This window comes from Hyaena hyaena, unplaced genomic scaffold (assembly GCF_003009895.1).
Source record: "Hyaena hyaena isolate Hyena2069 unplaced genomic scaffold, ASM300989v1 scaffold_168, whole genome shotgun sequence".
NCBI lineage: Eukaryota > Metazoa > Chordata > Mammalia > Carnivora > Hyaenidae > Hyaena > Hyaena hyaena.
The window spans coordinates 2,965,560-2,981,946 of NW_024080800.1; the positions used below are offsets into that span (position 1 = coordinate 2,965,560).

The 16,387-nt window shown below is 36.7% G+C and overlaps 1 protein-coding gene across 1 annotated transcript in view; it reads right to left on the bottom strand.

The window, feature by feature from the left end:
- The window catches only part of LOC120237013 (Alstrom syndrome protein 1-like), a gene marked incomplete at its 5' end in the record, with an annotated part of 56,254 nt that extends 44,648 nt beyond the window's left edge, over positions 1–11,606 (bottom strand). The window contains one exon of the mRNA XM_039240140.1: positions 11,433–11,606. Within this exon, the coding sequence (XP_039096071.1) occupies positions 11,433–11,606 (174 nt within the window). The remainder of the gene's footprint in view (positions 1–11,432) is intronic.
- Between the last annotated feature and the right edge of the window lie 4,781 nt (positions 11,607–16,387).

Sequence of the window (16,387 nt, forward strand, 5' to 3'; positions counted from 1 at the left end):
CCTCAAAGAAGATACATAAATGGTCAATAGGAAGATGAAAAATGATCAACATCACTCACTAGTCTTATCAATCTTTGCAAGGAAATGCAAATCAAAACCACATGAGGTATCATCTATATCTATCAGGATAGCTATTATCAAAAAAACCCCAAAATCAAGTGTTGGTCAGAATGCCAAATGTAGATGCTGTGGAAAACAGTATGAAGGTTCTGAAAAAATTCAAATTAGTACTACTGTATGGTTCAGCAATCTCAGTTATGGGTATAGAATTGAAATCAGGATCTTAAGATCTCAAAGGGATATAAGCACTCCTATGTTCACTGCAGCCCTGTTAACAATAATCAAAATGTAGAAGCAAACTAAATATCAAAAGATCAAGAAAATATAGTATATATCTATAAAAAGAAGGAAATTCTGCAGTATGTGACATAATGGATGAACCTTAAGGACATTATGTTAAGTGAAATAAGATGGCCACAGATCAATACTGTATGATTTCACATATATGAAAGATCTTAGTCAAATTTACAAAATCAAAGAATGGAATAGTGGCTGCCAGGGTATTGGGGGGAAGGGTATGAAATGGAGAATTACTAATCAATGGGCATAAAGTTTCAGTCAAAGCAAGATGAGTAAGTTCTAGAGATCTGCTGTATAACACTGTACCTATAGTCAATAATAATGTACTGTACATTTAAAATTTTGTTAAGAAGGTAGATCTCACGGTCAGTGTTCTTTCCATAATAAGATTATTGAAGGAAAGGAAGAAAGAAAGGGGGGGAAGGAAGGAAAGCAGGTAGGAATTTGAGGACAAATTATTTGAAGCTTGGAACATGAGGCTAAGGACTTTAAATTTATTCTTAATGCGGGGCGCCTGGGTGGCTTAGTCGGTTAAGCGTCCGACTTTCGCTTAGGTCATGATCTCGCTGTTCGTGGGTTCGAGCCCCGCGTCGGGTTCTGTGCTGACTGCCAGCTCAGAGCCTGGAGCCTGTTTCAGAGTCTGTGACTCCCTCTCTCTCTGACTCTCCCCTGCTCACGCTGTCTCTCTCTCTCTCTCCTAGAAATAAATAAAACATTTAAAAAAAATTTATTCTTAATGGAAATTAGGCACCAGTATACCATTTTGAGCAGAGGAATTAACAAGATTATGGCTGTATTTCAGGAAGGATACCACAGCAACAGAATAAAAGAAGCAAAATTTCAAAGGGCTAGCTAGAATACATTAAAAAATAAAGCAAAAGTAAAAGAATGAGGAAATAGGTAACATTACTGTAAAATGTATTTGTTTTCCAGTATCAGTATTATCAAACAACACAGTCTCACTGACTTGGGACTGATGTAAAATATATGGTAAAGAATAGAAAATGAGCAAGCTGAATTCGTTGAGTATAAAGGGCTCTACAAACAACGAGACTACGCAACCTTATCTCATGGTACTTCTTTGAGTAAAGGTCAAATCAGCTGAGGTGGTTGTCTATCCTGATAATGCATTAGTTTTTTTTTTTTTTTTTTTAATATTTTTATTTATTTCTAGGAGAGAGAGAGAGAGACAGCACGAGCAGGGGAGGGTCAGAGAGAGAGGGAGTCACAGACTGAAACAGGCTCCAGGCTCTGAGCTGGCAGTCAGCACAGAGCCCGATGCGGGGCCGGAACCCACAAACCACGAGATCATGACCTAAGCGAAAGTCGGACGCTTAACCGACTAAGCCACCCAGGCGCCCCATAATAATGCATTAGTTTTATACACAGCATTTGCAAAACTCTCCCCAAATGCATTAAAGTATATTAAAAATATGATTTGCTACTTTTTAAAAATTAAGTTAAACATGCTCATGTTAAAGTAATGCAGAGAATTTAAGGTGAAAAAGGTCTCCCTGCTATCCCTCAACCTCCAGGCCACTTTCCAACAGTAACTATTAAGCAAGTTTTTTATACTCGTTTAGATAAAATGCTGTCAAGTAATGCAAAAACATGTGTTCAATGAAAAAAAATTATGCATATGCAAACATTTTATATTAACTGATTTGATATATCATAATTTAACTAGATGTTTAGGTTGTTTCCAAATGTTTACTCCTCTGAAGAATACTGCAGTTACAAATTCTCAGGATGAATCTGTCACTGCCTTCTTTCTCCAAACCTGTTACTAAGGTTAAGACAGGCAAGTTTCCTTGCTTTACTCTTCTGCATGGATGTGTCTGTATCTTATTTATTCTTTTAATGGATTGCAGCCTCCTGGAAACCCAGCTTTAAGCAGGACTTTTTCACTATGGATGTGCCCTAAGTTCTGTATTTTGTTCCCAAGTTCATGTAGACCTTAAAAATAAATCCCAGATCTACAGACTTCAGCTGAAACCCTTACAGTGACAGTCTGCTTTGGTGCTTAATTATGTCTAGGGTGGGTTCCTGCTTTCATTTTATTTTTGGGACCCAAAGATGCTTAATTTTCATGTCAACTCGGATAAGTTTTAAAAGATAGTTTTGATATTTTTATCTAGCATTCTCATTATTTTCTTCAAGGGAGTTTTTCAGGATAGCATTCTCATTATTTTCTTCAAGGGAGTTTTTCAGGATAGCTAGTCTACCATCTTGCCAGTTATAGATATATATAAAACTAAAAGTAAAATGGAGGGTATAAATTCAACTATATCAATAATAACATATACGGATTAAACAATTTAATTAAAAAGCAGAGATTGTGAGTTTTTTTAAAAACATGATCCAATTATAAGCTGTCTACAAGACATATATTTTATTTTTTTTTCTAAAAATATTTTTATTTATTTCTAGGAGAGAGAGAGAGAGAGAGAGAGAGATCAGGGAAGGGTCAGAGAGAGAGGGAGATACAGACTCTGAAATAGGCTCCAGGCTCTGAGCTGGCAGTCAGCACAGAGCCCGACGCGGGGCTCGAACCCACAAACCGCGAGATCACGACCTAAGGGCAAGTCGGACGCTTAACCGACTAAGCCACCCAGGTGCCCTGCAAGACATATATTTTAAATATAAAGATACCAGTAGATTGAAAATATAAGGATGGAAAACCATGTATCATGTAAACAGCAATGATGAAAAAGCTGAAGTGGCTATACTAGTATCCTAAAAAACAGATTCTAAAAAACACATTCTAAAAAAAAAATGTTCCTACAGATAAAGAAGGATATTTCATAAAGAAATAAGTCCATCTGTGAGGAAAATATAAACATAGATCTACCTGATAACAGAGCATCAAAACACAGGAAGCAAAAACTAACAGAAAGGAGAAAGAGACAAACAAAAAAAGTTGGAGACTTCAAAACATCATTTAAAAAAATGGATAAAACAACTAGACAGAAGAGTAACAAGGAAATAGAAAACTTGAACAACACTATAAACCAACTAGACCTAATAGTTATCTATAGAACATTCTACCTAAAGAGAGCAAAATGCACATTCCTCTAAAATGCATATGGAATATTTGCCAGGACAGACCACATGCTAGGCCATATAGCAAATCTCAGGAAACTTAAAAGGATATAAATAGTACAAAGTATGTTCTCTAACTACGGTAAAATGAAATTTGAAATCAATAGGAGAATGAGATTTGGGAAGCTCAAATATGTGGAAATCAAACAAAACATTCCTAAATAACTTATGGGGGAAAAAACCCAAGAGAAATCAGAAAATACTTTTAATATTTCTCTGGTGATGAGTTTGTTGAGTATCTTTTCATGTGTCTGTTAGCCATCTGGATGTCTTCTTCGGAAACGTGTCTATTCATGTCTTCTGCCCATTTCTTCACTGGACTATTTGTTTTTCAGGTGTTGAGTTTGGTAAGTTCTTTATAGATTCTGGCTACTAACCCTTTATCCAAAATGTCATTTGCAACTATCTTCTCTCATTCCATTGGTTGCCTTTTAGTTTTGTTCATGGTTTCCTTAGCTGTGCAGAAGCTTCAACCACACTGAGGCACCACCTCACACTTGTCAGAATGGCTAAAACAACCAATTCAGGAAACAACAGATTTGGCCAGGATATGGGGAAAGGGGGACACTTTTGCACTGTTGGTGGGAATGCAAACTGGTGCAGCCATTCCTAAGAACAGTACAGAGATTCCTCAAAAAATTAAAAATAGAGCTACACTATGACCCAGCAACTGCACTATTAGGTATTTATTCAAAGGATACAAAAATGCTGACTCAATGGGGCACATGCACTCCATGTTTACAGCAGTATTATCAACAATAGCTAAATTATGGAATGAGCCCAATGTCCATCAACTGACAAATGGATAAAAAGCCTATAGTATACAATACAATGGAATATTACTCGGTGATCAGAAAGATTGAAATCTTGCCATTTGCAACAATGTGGATGGAACTAGAATGTATTATGCTAAGAAAATTAAGTCAGAAATCATATGATTTCACTCAGGTATAGATTCTGAGAAACTCAAGAGATGAACACAGGGGAAGGGAAGGAAAAATAAGATAAAAACAGGGAGCCAAACAATGAGACTCTTAAATACACAGAACAAGCTGAAGGTTGCTGAAGAGGAAGTGGTTGGGTGGGTGGGTGGGTGGGGGGCTAAATGAGTGATGGGCATTAAGGAGGGCAAAGGAGGGCACGTGATAAGATAAGCGCTGGGTGTTATATAGAAGTGATGAATCACTGGCCTCTACTCATGAAACCAATATTAGGCTGTACGTTAAGTAACTTGAATTAAAAAAAAAAATAAATAAATAAAATACAAAAAATAAAATGGGATCTAAAAAAAGGAAAATACTTTTAATAAATGACAACAGACTTTCCTCCTACATCTTAGGAGGAAAATTTACAGTTCTAAGTGCCTGTATCAAGAAAGTAGAAAGATCTGAAGTAAAAAACCCTAACCTTCCACTGTAAGCATTGGAAAAAGAGCAAATTAAAACTAAAGCAAGCAATAGAAAGAAGAAAATTATAAAAATCATAATGGAAACTAATCAAAGAGAGAATAAAAAAGGAAAAAAAATAATTGAAACCAAAGGTTGGTTCTCACAAAAGATCAACAACAACATGGGGCGCCTGGGTGGCGTAGTCGGTTAAGTGTCCGACTTTCGCTTAGGTCATGATCTCGCAGTTTGTGGGTTCGAGCCCCGCATGAGGCTCTGTGCTGACTGCCAGCTCAGACCCTGGAGCCTGTTTCAGTCTGTGACTCCCTCTCTCTCTGACCCTCCCCTGCTCACGCTGTCTCTCTCTCTCCTAGAAATAAATAAAACATTAAAAAAAAAAAATTAACAAAAGATCAACAAAAAAAGATAAACAAAATAGACAAACTTTAGCTAGATTAAACAAGAAAAAATTCTGAGAAGACTCACATCAAAAATGAAAGAAAAAAACTTTACTACCAATCTGTTGCTAATAAATATACTTTATTTGAAGAAATAAAAAGGATTATAAAGGAATACTATGAACTATGTATGCCAACAAATTAGATAACTTAAAATGAAATGGACAAATTCCATTCCTAGAAATCCAAACCACTAAAAATGACTCAAGAAGTAATAGACAATTTGAACATACTGAAAGCAACTGAAGTGTCTGAGTTAGTAATTTAAAAAAATTACCTACAAAAATAAAGTCCAGGACCAGATGGCTTTACCCTTGAATCCTACAAAACATTTAAAGTTTTAACACTAATTTTTCACAAGAATAATGAGAAGGGAACCCTTCCCAATTCATTTTATGAGGCTAGTGTTACCGTAATAACAAAACCCAAAAAGGACATCAAAAGAAAACTACAGACCAATATCTCTTATCAATATAGACACAAAAAGCCTCCACAAAATACCAGCAAACATCTAGCAACATATAAAAAATATTAATACACCTTCACCAAGTGAGATTTATCCCACAAATACAAGGTTGGTTCAACATCCAAATATCAAAAGAATAAAAAGCAAAACTCACGTGTTCATCTCAAAGAACAGAGAAAAAGCATTTGACAAAATCTAACCCCTTTCTTGATAAAAACGCTTAACAAACTAGGAATAGAGGGAAATTTCCTCAATCTGATAAAGAGCACCTATGAAAAACCCACATCTAAAATCATATTCAATATTTAAAGACAGGATGTCTGCCCTTAGACAGGAATATACAAAGATGTCTACCCTTGCCGCTTCTATTTAACATTGTACTGGAGATACTAGCCAGGGTAATTAGAAGTGAGGGTGAGGGTGGGGGGAGAAGGACATGCAGATTGCAAAGGAAGAAGTAAAACTACATTTACAGATGACATGGTCTTGCATCTAGAAAGTCCTACGGAATATATAAAAAAATTTGTATTAGCACTACTAGGGGCACGTGGGTGGTTCAGTCAGTTGAGCATCTGACTTCAGCTCAGGTCACAATCTCACGGTTTATGAGTCTGAGCCCCTCATTAGGCTTGCTGTTGTCAGTGCAGAACCCACTTTGGATCCTCTGTTCTCCTCTCTCTGCCCCCCCCCCGCCCACTAGTGCATGCTCGCTCTCTCAACAACTAACAAAAAAGAAATTAAATCATTCTATTGATAATAGCATCAAACAAAATTAAAATATTTAGGAATAAATTTAATGAAAAAGTGCAAACTCCTATTCTGAAAGCTATAAAATGTTGTGGACAGAAATTAAAGAAAATCTAAAGAAATGAGAAATATCCCATTTTCACAGAATGGAAGGCTTAATATTGTTTAAAAGGCAATAGTTCCCAAAATGATCACAGATTTAACACAATCCATACCAGAATTCTAGCTGATTTCTTTATAGAAATTGCCAAGCTGATTCTAAAATTCACATGGAATAAAATAGCCAACACAATTCTGTAAAGTAAGACAAAGTTAGAGGACTAACACTTCCCAATTTCAGCTACAAAGTTATAGTTATCACCACAGTGTGGAACTGACACAGGGAGAGACCTAAAGATCAGTCGAATAGAATAGAGAGCCCAGACATAAATCCAGGCTATCTATGGTCGACTGATTTTTGATAAGGGTGCCAAGCCCATTTTATGAAGAAAGACGAAGTCTTTTTAACAAAGGGTGCTGGGAAAACTCTAGAGCCACATGGAAGAGAATGAAGCTGGACCCTTATCTCACACCATATACAAAAATTAGCTCAAAATGGATCAAAGACATAAAAATTAAACCAAAACTATAAAACCTTTAGAAGAAAACATAGAGACAAATCTCCATGAGCTTGGATTTGGCAAAGGATTGTTGGTATGACACCAAGAACGTGAGCAACAAAAACCAAAAGAGACAGACTTCATCAAAATTCAAAACTTTGCCACTTTAAGGGATATCATCGAAAAAGTGAAAAGACAACCCACAAAGTGGGAGAACATGTTTGCAAATCAAAAATTTGATAGAAAAAATGTATCTGAAATACACAAATAAATCTTATAACTCAATAAAAGGAGAAATAACCCAAATGAAAACCACATCAACTTCTGAATTATTATTTCTCTTAGGAAAATGTACAACTGGCCAATAAGCACACAAAAGATATTCAACATCATTAGACATGAAAGAAATGCAAATCAAAAGCAAAATGAGATACCAGTTTATACCGATTAGAATGGGTACAATCAAAAAGTGAGATAATAAGTGTCATTGTTGAGAAACTGGAATATTCATACATTACTAGTGGGAATGTAAAACAATGCAGCAACTTTGGCAAACAGTCTGAGAATTCCTTAAATGATTAAATATAAAGTTATCACATGACCCAGCCATTCTATTCCTAGGTATACACTCAAGAGAAATGAAAACATACGTCCATACAAAAACTTGTACATAAATATTTGTACAGAAGGATTATTCATAATTGCCAAAGGGTAGAAACAACCCAAATTATCCATCAATGGGCAAATGAACAAACAAAATGTGGCATATACATAAAATGGAATATTCTTCAGCCACTAAAATGGATAAAGTATTGATATATTTTATAACTTATATGAACCTTTTATTTTTATTTTTAATGTTTTATTTATTTTTGAGAGAGAGAGATAGAGACAGCGTGAGCGGGGGAGGGTCAGAGGGAGAGAGGGAGATACAGAATCCGAAGACAGGCTCTGAGCTAGCTGTCAGCAGAGAGCCTGACGCAGGGCTCGAACCCACGAACTGTGAGATCATGACCTGAGCCGAAGTAGGACGCTTAACCAACTGAGCCACCCAGGAGCCCCTATTATGAACTTTTTAAAAATATCATGCTAAGTTCTGCATGATTCCATATTAGCTAATTATCGTATTAAGGTCCAGAATAGAAAAATCTACAGAGACAAAGTAGATTAGTGGTGCTGAGGAGGTGTTGAGGAGGTAGAGGTATGAAAGCTAAGGGTACAGGATTTGTTCCTGAGGTGATGAAAACATTCTAAAATCCACGGTGTTGACGGCTGCACATACCTAATAGGGTAAAAACCATTGAATTATACAGTTTAAATGGGTGAACTGCATAGTGTGTGGATTATATATCAATAAAGCTCTCTGCAAAGGTTCTATTGGCATTTGAAAAGTTTTAAAGTGTTTTTTATAGCTAAAACATGGAAAGAGCCTAAGTGTCCATCCACAGATGAATGGATCAAGAAGATGTGGTTTATCTATACCATGGAATACTACATGGCAATGAGAAACAATGAAATCTGGCCATGTGTAGCAACATGGATGGACCTTGAGGGTGTTCTGCTGAGCGAAATAAGTCAGGCAGAGAAGGACAAATATCATATGTTTGCACGTATAGGAGGATTAGGAGGAACTTGACGGAGGAACAAGCGGGAGAAGAAGGGCGGAAATGGTGGGGGAAAGGGAGAGAGGCAAACCATGAGAGACTCTTGAATGCTGACAAAAACTGAGGACTGATGGATGTGGGGGGGAGGGGGGGATGGGCATGGAGGAGGGCACTTTGGGGATGAGCACTGAGTGTTATGTGGAAACTAATTTGACAATAAACTATTTGTAAAAAAAATAAATAAATAAAAAATAAAGTGTTTTTTAAAGCATATAAACATTTATACATATCTATAATCAACCTCATTATTTGTATTATTCCAGGATGTATTTTCAACTATGCTTTTTATAAATAATTTCATTTCTATGATCTCTCATGAGCTAAGCATGTATATTCAACTTCTCTACTACTATTCTGTATTGTCCATTTCTCCAAGCAAAATTCCTTCTCCCTAGTTAAGCATCTTTTCATTTCCATTTTACATACATTTTTATGCTAATTCATGGTTAAAGAGTTATGTGGAATAGCCTCTTTGTGGACCGCAAATCAGTATAAAAATATTCCTCCTTAAGAGAGGGAGGGAAGCAAACCATAAGAGACTCTTAAATACAGAGAACTGATGGTTGATGGGGGCACAGTGGAGAGGGGAAAACAGGTGATAGGCACTGAGGAGGGCACTGGTTGGGATGAGCACTGGGCGCTGTATGTAAGTGATGAATCATGGGAATCCACCCTCAAAACCAACAGCACACTGAATACACTGTATATCAGCCAACTTGATAATAAATTATATTAAAAAAATATTTGTCCTTAATTCAATCTGCAACAATTGGGGTGTGGTCTATATTAATATCATGTCTTCATATTTCTTTTAAATATATCTTTAGTTTTCCTTTATTTTCAATTGTCTGCTATATAGCATGGAACTCTGTTTTTAAACCTAATTTGAGAAGATTTTTTAAAATCAATTTATCCCATAAATGTCTATACTGTCTTATATGTCTTCCATTCTCTATTTTATAATATTTTTTCTTTTATTACAAACTTACTTTTTTTTCCTCCCTTTACTCTCCTGTTACTCTTACCATTTTTCTACATATTTTGGATATTTTATGGATTGATTTTAACTCTTTTAGAAGTAACTTTTATATTTTAAATACTATAACTTAGAAAGCTTACGAAAAAAACTGAAGAAGACACAAAGAAATGGAAAAACATTCCAAGCTCATGGATTGGATGAATAAATACTGTTAAAATGTTGATAGTACCCAAAGCAATCTACACATTCAATGCAATCCCTATCAAAATAACACTAGCATTCTTCAGAGCTAGAACAAACAATTCTAAAAATTGTATGGAACAAGAAAAGACCCTGAAGAGTCAAAGTAAAGTTGAAAACCAAAGCTGGAGGCATCACAATTCCAGACTTTAGCCTATATTACAAAGCTGTAATCATCAAAAACAGACACAGAGATCAATGGAACAGAATAGAGAACCCGAAAATGGGCCCACAAATGTATGGCCAACTAATTTTTGACAAAGCAGGAAAGAATATCCAATGAAAAAAATACAATCTCTTTAGCAAATGGCTTTGGGAAAACTGGACGCAGAAGAATGAACCTGGACCACTTTCTTATACCATACACAAAAATAAACTCAAAATGGATAGAAGACCTAAATGTACGATAGAAAGCCATCAAAACCCTACAGGAAAAAACAAGAAACAGCCTCACTGACCTCGGACACAGCAACTTATTTGACATGTCTCCCGAAGCAAGGGAAACAAAAGCAAACACGAACTACTGGGACCTAATCAAGATAAAAAGTTTCTGCACGGCAAAGGAATCAGAAAAACTAAAAGGCACCCAATGAACTAGGAAATGATATTTGCAAATGACCTATTGGATAAAAGTCAGCATCCAAAATCTATGAAGAACTTATGTTCTATATGGTCTTTTATGTCAGAAGAACATATTTTTTATGGGTAAAAAAATAAGATAAAAAAGAGGAAGGCAAACCCTAAGAGACTCTTAAACAGAGAACAAACTGAGGGTTGCTTGAGGGGATATGGGAGTGGGGTGGGCTAATAGGTGAGAGGCATTAAGGAAGGCACTTGTTGGGATGAATGTTAGGTATTATGTGGAAGTGAGGAGTCACTGGGTTCTACGCCTGAAACCAACACTGTATGTTAACTAACTTGAATTTAAACAAATAAAAAAAAAAAAAAAAAAAGAAGTAGGGGGCCATGGGTAATCATAAATAAATCTGATCTTGGTTCTTTTTTACCATAATTTTTTAAATGTTTACTGAGGCTCTTTCTGTCTTTGTCATAGTTTTCTGGAATGCCTTCAGATTTTAGGTTTTCCCTTATTTCAGTAATGAGACATGTTCCCTTACTTCTATTACTATCAGCCTTAAAGTATTTGTTTGTAATCTGGTTTCTATATTCACAATATCTTTTCCCAGTGGTAACAATTATTTTACAAATCAATACATATACCTACATAAAGTAGCACTGAAGTGATCTGCATGAGAAAGCAAATTAGAAAGAAAGAAAGAAAAAGAAAAATGATCTCTATTTAAATCATGAGGCAATATTACCATCAGGATAAAATGGAAACACCCAGACACAGGCTCTCTGTCTCTCTCATTCTCTGTCACTTGGCCTTGTACTCCCCCCATCCCTAAGCCCCCTGCCCCAATCCCATTACCTGCAATATCTATCTGCAAGGATTCTTGTTCTTCTGTCCAGGCTTCCTTAGGCACTGTCTTCTCACTATAGACCTCCTCTTTCTGTTTAATGGCTTTAGTGTCTGGTAGACTTTCAATCTTTATGTCTTGTAGTCGAGCTGAGGGCTCTGAAGCAGCAGCAGCACCACTAGAACCTAAGAGAGGTAAATTAACAGAGTATCCAGATCTGGATGTTGACAAAAAATATTTTAAAATACTTCTCAAGCATCTAATATGTGAAGGGCACTGTTACTGGTATTTTACAAAAAAATAAAAAGACCATTTAGAAATGTGTTTAGAAACTCTTAATCCAAATTGGAGTTTAAAAATATACAAAAACAGATGTCATACAAAATGAAAGAATTACAGCATAAGAGAAAGACAGAAAAGACGTATATGTACTCAAAGGAGGAGAAACTACCTCTAGCTTGGAGAATCACGAAAAAAGTCTAGAATAAAGTAACAACTGATTTGGGTATTAGAATACACATTGAGATGGAAAGAGAAAGGCATTTTAGGCAAAAGCAACTACATATGAAAACAATAAAGTCAGGAAAGCAACTGAACATCTAAGAAATAGAGCAAGTATATGGTTTGAGTAAAGAATTTATAGGGCAGCCAGCAATCCTGACCCCGCGCTGCAGCCGACTGGGCCAGGGCTTGGCTTTCAGGCCTCGCAAAACCCAGAGGGGAGATGCAGCCACCAAGCTGTGACTCAGTGTGGGAGGCAAGAGGGAACTGACGAGGAGTGGAGTTTGCTTCCCCTGGTGTAACTCTGAAGAAAGGAAAGGAGGAAGGAAGAAAAGACCCTTCTTCAATCAATTAGAAGACTGTTTCAAAATGTTCTTCAAACATTTTGAGGGCTGCCTCAAGAAACAAGCCAAACTACACATGGTGGAGAGTCCCAAATACTTGTGAGTAGGGAAACAAAATAACCAAATGCTCAACAAGACAAACCAAGAGATATCATCCAAATAATACTTCCAGGACAGACAGGCCCTGAACAGTCAAAAGAGCCTTATCTAATACAGCAGAACTCGCAGGGTACGTGTGTAGAACAAGTTTTTAACAAAATGACGAAATGGAAGAATTCCCCTCCAAAGAAATTCCAGGAAGAAATGACAGCTAAAGAACTGCTAAAAACAGATATAAGCAACATAACTGAGCAAGAATTTAAAACAATAATCATAAAATTAATAGCAAGGCTTGAAAAAAGCAAAGAGGACATCAGAGAAACTATGGCCACAAACACTATGGAGCTTAAAAATAGTTATGATGAAATAAAAAATGCGATAAATGAGATACATAATAAACTGGAGGCATCCAATGCACGGATTGAAGAGGAAGAAAGGAGAATAAGTGATTTAGAAGACACAATTATAGAAAAAGAAGAAACTGAGAAAAAGAGACATAAACTGATCCAGGAACACGAAAGAAGAGTTCGAGAGCTCAGCGATACAATCAAACGGAACAATATCCGTATCATAGGAATTCCAGAAGAGGAAGAGAGAGGGAAAGGTGCTGAAGGTGTCCTGGAACAAATTATAACAGAGAACTTCCCCAACCTGGGGAGGGAAGTAGACGCTGACATTCAAGAGGCACAGAGAACTCCCCTCAGACATTAACTTAAATCGATCTTCTGCACGACATAGCATAGTGAAACTGGCAAAATATAAGGAAAAGAGAGAATTTTGAAAGCAGCTAGGGAGAAAAGGGCCCGAACATACAAAGGGAAACCTATCAGAGTGGTGACAGACCTATCTACTGAAACTTGGCAGGCCAGAAATGAATGGCAGGAGATCTTCAATGTGATGAACGGAAAAAATATGCAGCCAAGAATCCTTCATCCAGTAAGCCTGTCATTCAGAATAGAAGGAGAGATAAAAGTCTTTCCAAATAAACAAAAATTGAAAGAATTTGTCACCACTAAACCAGCCCTACAAAATCCAGAGGGGAACTCTCTGAGGGAAATGTTGCAAGGAATGCAAGATGCTAGAGACACCACCACAAGCATGAATCCCACAAACGACACAATGACTCTAAACACATATATTTCAATAATAACACTGAATGTAAATGGGCTGAATGCTCCAATCAAAAGACATAGGGTAGCAGAATGGATAAAAAAACAAAATTCATCTATCTGATGTCTACAAGAAACACATTTTATTTTTTTATTTTTAATATTTTTATTTATTTCTAGGAGAGAGAGAGACAGCATGAGCAGGGGAGGGTCAGAGAGAGAGGGAGACACAGACTCTGAAACAGGCTCCAGGCTCTGTGCTGGCAGTCAGCACAGAGCCTGACGCGGGGCTCGAACCCACGAACAGCAAGATCATGGCCTAAGTGAAAGTCGGACGCTTAACTGACTAAGCCACCCAGGCGCCCCAAGAAACGCATTTTAGACTGGAAAATACCTTCAGGTTAAAAGTAAGGGGATGTAGAAATATATATCATGCTACGGGAAGTCAAAAGAAAGCTGGAGTGGCTATACTTATATCAGACAAACTGGACTTTAAATTAAAGACAGTCACAAGGGATGAAGAAGGGCATTATATAATAATTACAGGGTCTATCCATCAGGAAGGACTAACAATTATAAATGTCTCTGCACCGAATATGGAAAAACCTAAATATTTAAAACAATCACAAACAGAAACAATCTTATAGATAAGAATGTGCTAATAGTAGGAGACTTTAATACTCCACTTACAGCAATGGATAGATCAACCAGAAAGAATATCACTAAAGAAACAATGGACTTGAATGAAACACTGGACCAGATGGATATGACAGATATATTTAGAACTCTACATTCTGAGGCCATGGAATTCACTTTCTTCTCAAGTGCGCATGGCACATTCTCCAAGAAGGATCACTTACTGGGACATAAAGCAGCCCTCAATAAATATAAAAGAATTGAGATCATAGCATGCACACTTTCAGATCACAATGCTATGAAACTGAAGTCAATCACAGGAAGAAGTCTGGAAAACCTCCAAAAACATGGAGGTTAAAGAACACCCTACTAAAGAATGGGCCAATCAGGCAATTAGAGAAGAAATTAAAAAATATATGGAGACAAATGAAAATGAAAATACAACAATCCAAACTCTATGGGATGTGGCAAAGGCAGACCTAAGAAGAAAGTACAATGAAATCCAGGCCTATATCAAGAAATAAGAAAAAGCCNCAAGTACAAAATCTAACAGAACACCTAAAAGAACTAGAGGCAGAGCAACAAGAGCACCCCAAACCCAGTAGAAGAAGAGAAATAGTAAAAATGGGAGCAGAAACAAACAACATAGAGACCAAAGAAACAATTGAACAGATCCATGAAACCAAGAATTGGTTTTCTGAAAAAATAAACAAAACTGACAAACCTCTAGCCAGGCTTCTCAAAAAGAAGAGAGAGAGCACCCAAATAGACAAAATCATGAAGGAAAATGGACTTATTACAACCAACCCCTCAGAAATACAAGCAATTATCAGGGAATACTATGAAAAATTATATACCAATAAATTGGACAACTTAGAAGAAATGGACAAATTCCTAAACACACACTCACTACCAAAATTCACACGGGAAGAGATAGAAAATTTGAACAGACCCATAACTAGTGAAGAAATCGAAATCAGTGATCAAAAATCTCCCAACAAATAAAAGCCCTGGACCTGATGGCTTCCCTGGGGAATTCTACTAGACATTTAAAACAGAATTAATCCCAATTCTTCTCAAGCTATTCCAAAAAACTGAAATCGAAGGAAAACTTCCAGACTCATTTTATGAAGCCAGCATCACTCTGATTCCCAAGCCAGACAGAGATTCAGCAAAAAAGGAGAACTATAGGCCAATATCCTTGATGAATACGGATGCAAAAATCCTCAACAAGATCCCTGCAAATCGAATCCAACAGCACATAAAAAGAATCATCCACCAAGATCAAGTGGGATTCATTCCTGGATTACAGGGCTGGTTCAATATTTGCAAATCAATCAATGTGATATATCACATCAACAAAAGAAAAGGTAAAAACCATAGGATCCCATCGATAGATGCAGAAAAAGCATTTGACAAAATACAGCATCCCTTCTTGAATAAGACTCTCGAGAAAGTAAGGATAGAAGGAACCTACTTAAACATCATAAAAGCCATCTATAAGAAGCCCTCAGCTAACATCATCTTCAACCGGGAAAAACTGAGAGCTTTCCCCCTGAGATCAGGAACACGACAGGGATGTCCACTCTCACCACTGTTGTTTAACATAGTGCTGGAAGTCCTAGCATCAGCCATCAGACAACAGAAGGAAATCAAAGGCATCAGAATTGGCAAAGAATTAGTCAAACTTTCACTTTTCGCAGATGACATGATACTCTACATAGAAAACCCGACAGACTCCACCAGAAGCCTACTAGAACTGATCCATGAATTCAGTAAAGTTGCAGGATACAAAATCAACGTACAGAAATCGGTTGCATTTTTATACACCAATAATGAAGCAACAGAAAGAGAAATCAAGAAACTGATCCCATACACAACTGCACAAGAAACCATAAAGTACCTAGGAATAAACCTAACCAAGGATACAAGAGATCTGTATGATGAAAATTATAGAAAACTTATGAAGGAAACTGAAGAAGACACAAAGAAATGGAGATACATTCCATGCTCATGGATTGGAAGAATAAATATAGTTAAAATGCCTTTAGTACCCAAAGCAATCTACACATTCAATGCAATCCCAGTCAAAATTGCACCAGCATACTTCGCAAAACTAAAACAAACTATTCTAAAATTTGTATGGAGAGGGCAAGATGGCGGAGAAGTAAGGAGCTCCGTACTTGCACTCGCGCCCATACATCACACAGAAAAGATCTGAAGACATTGGAAACCTTACAAAACCTGAGAGATTGGGAGAAAAAAGACGCAGAATCC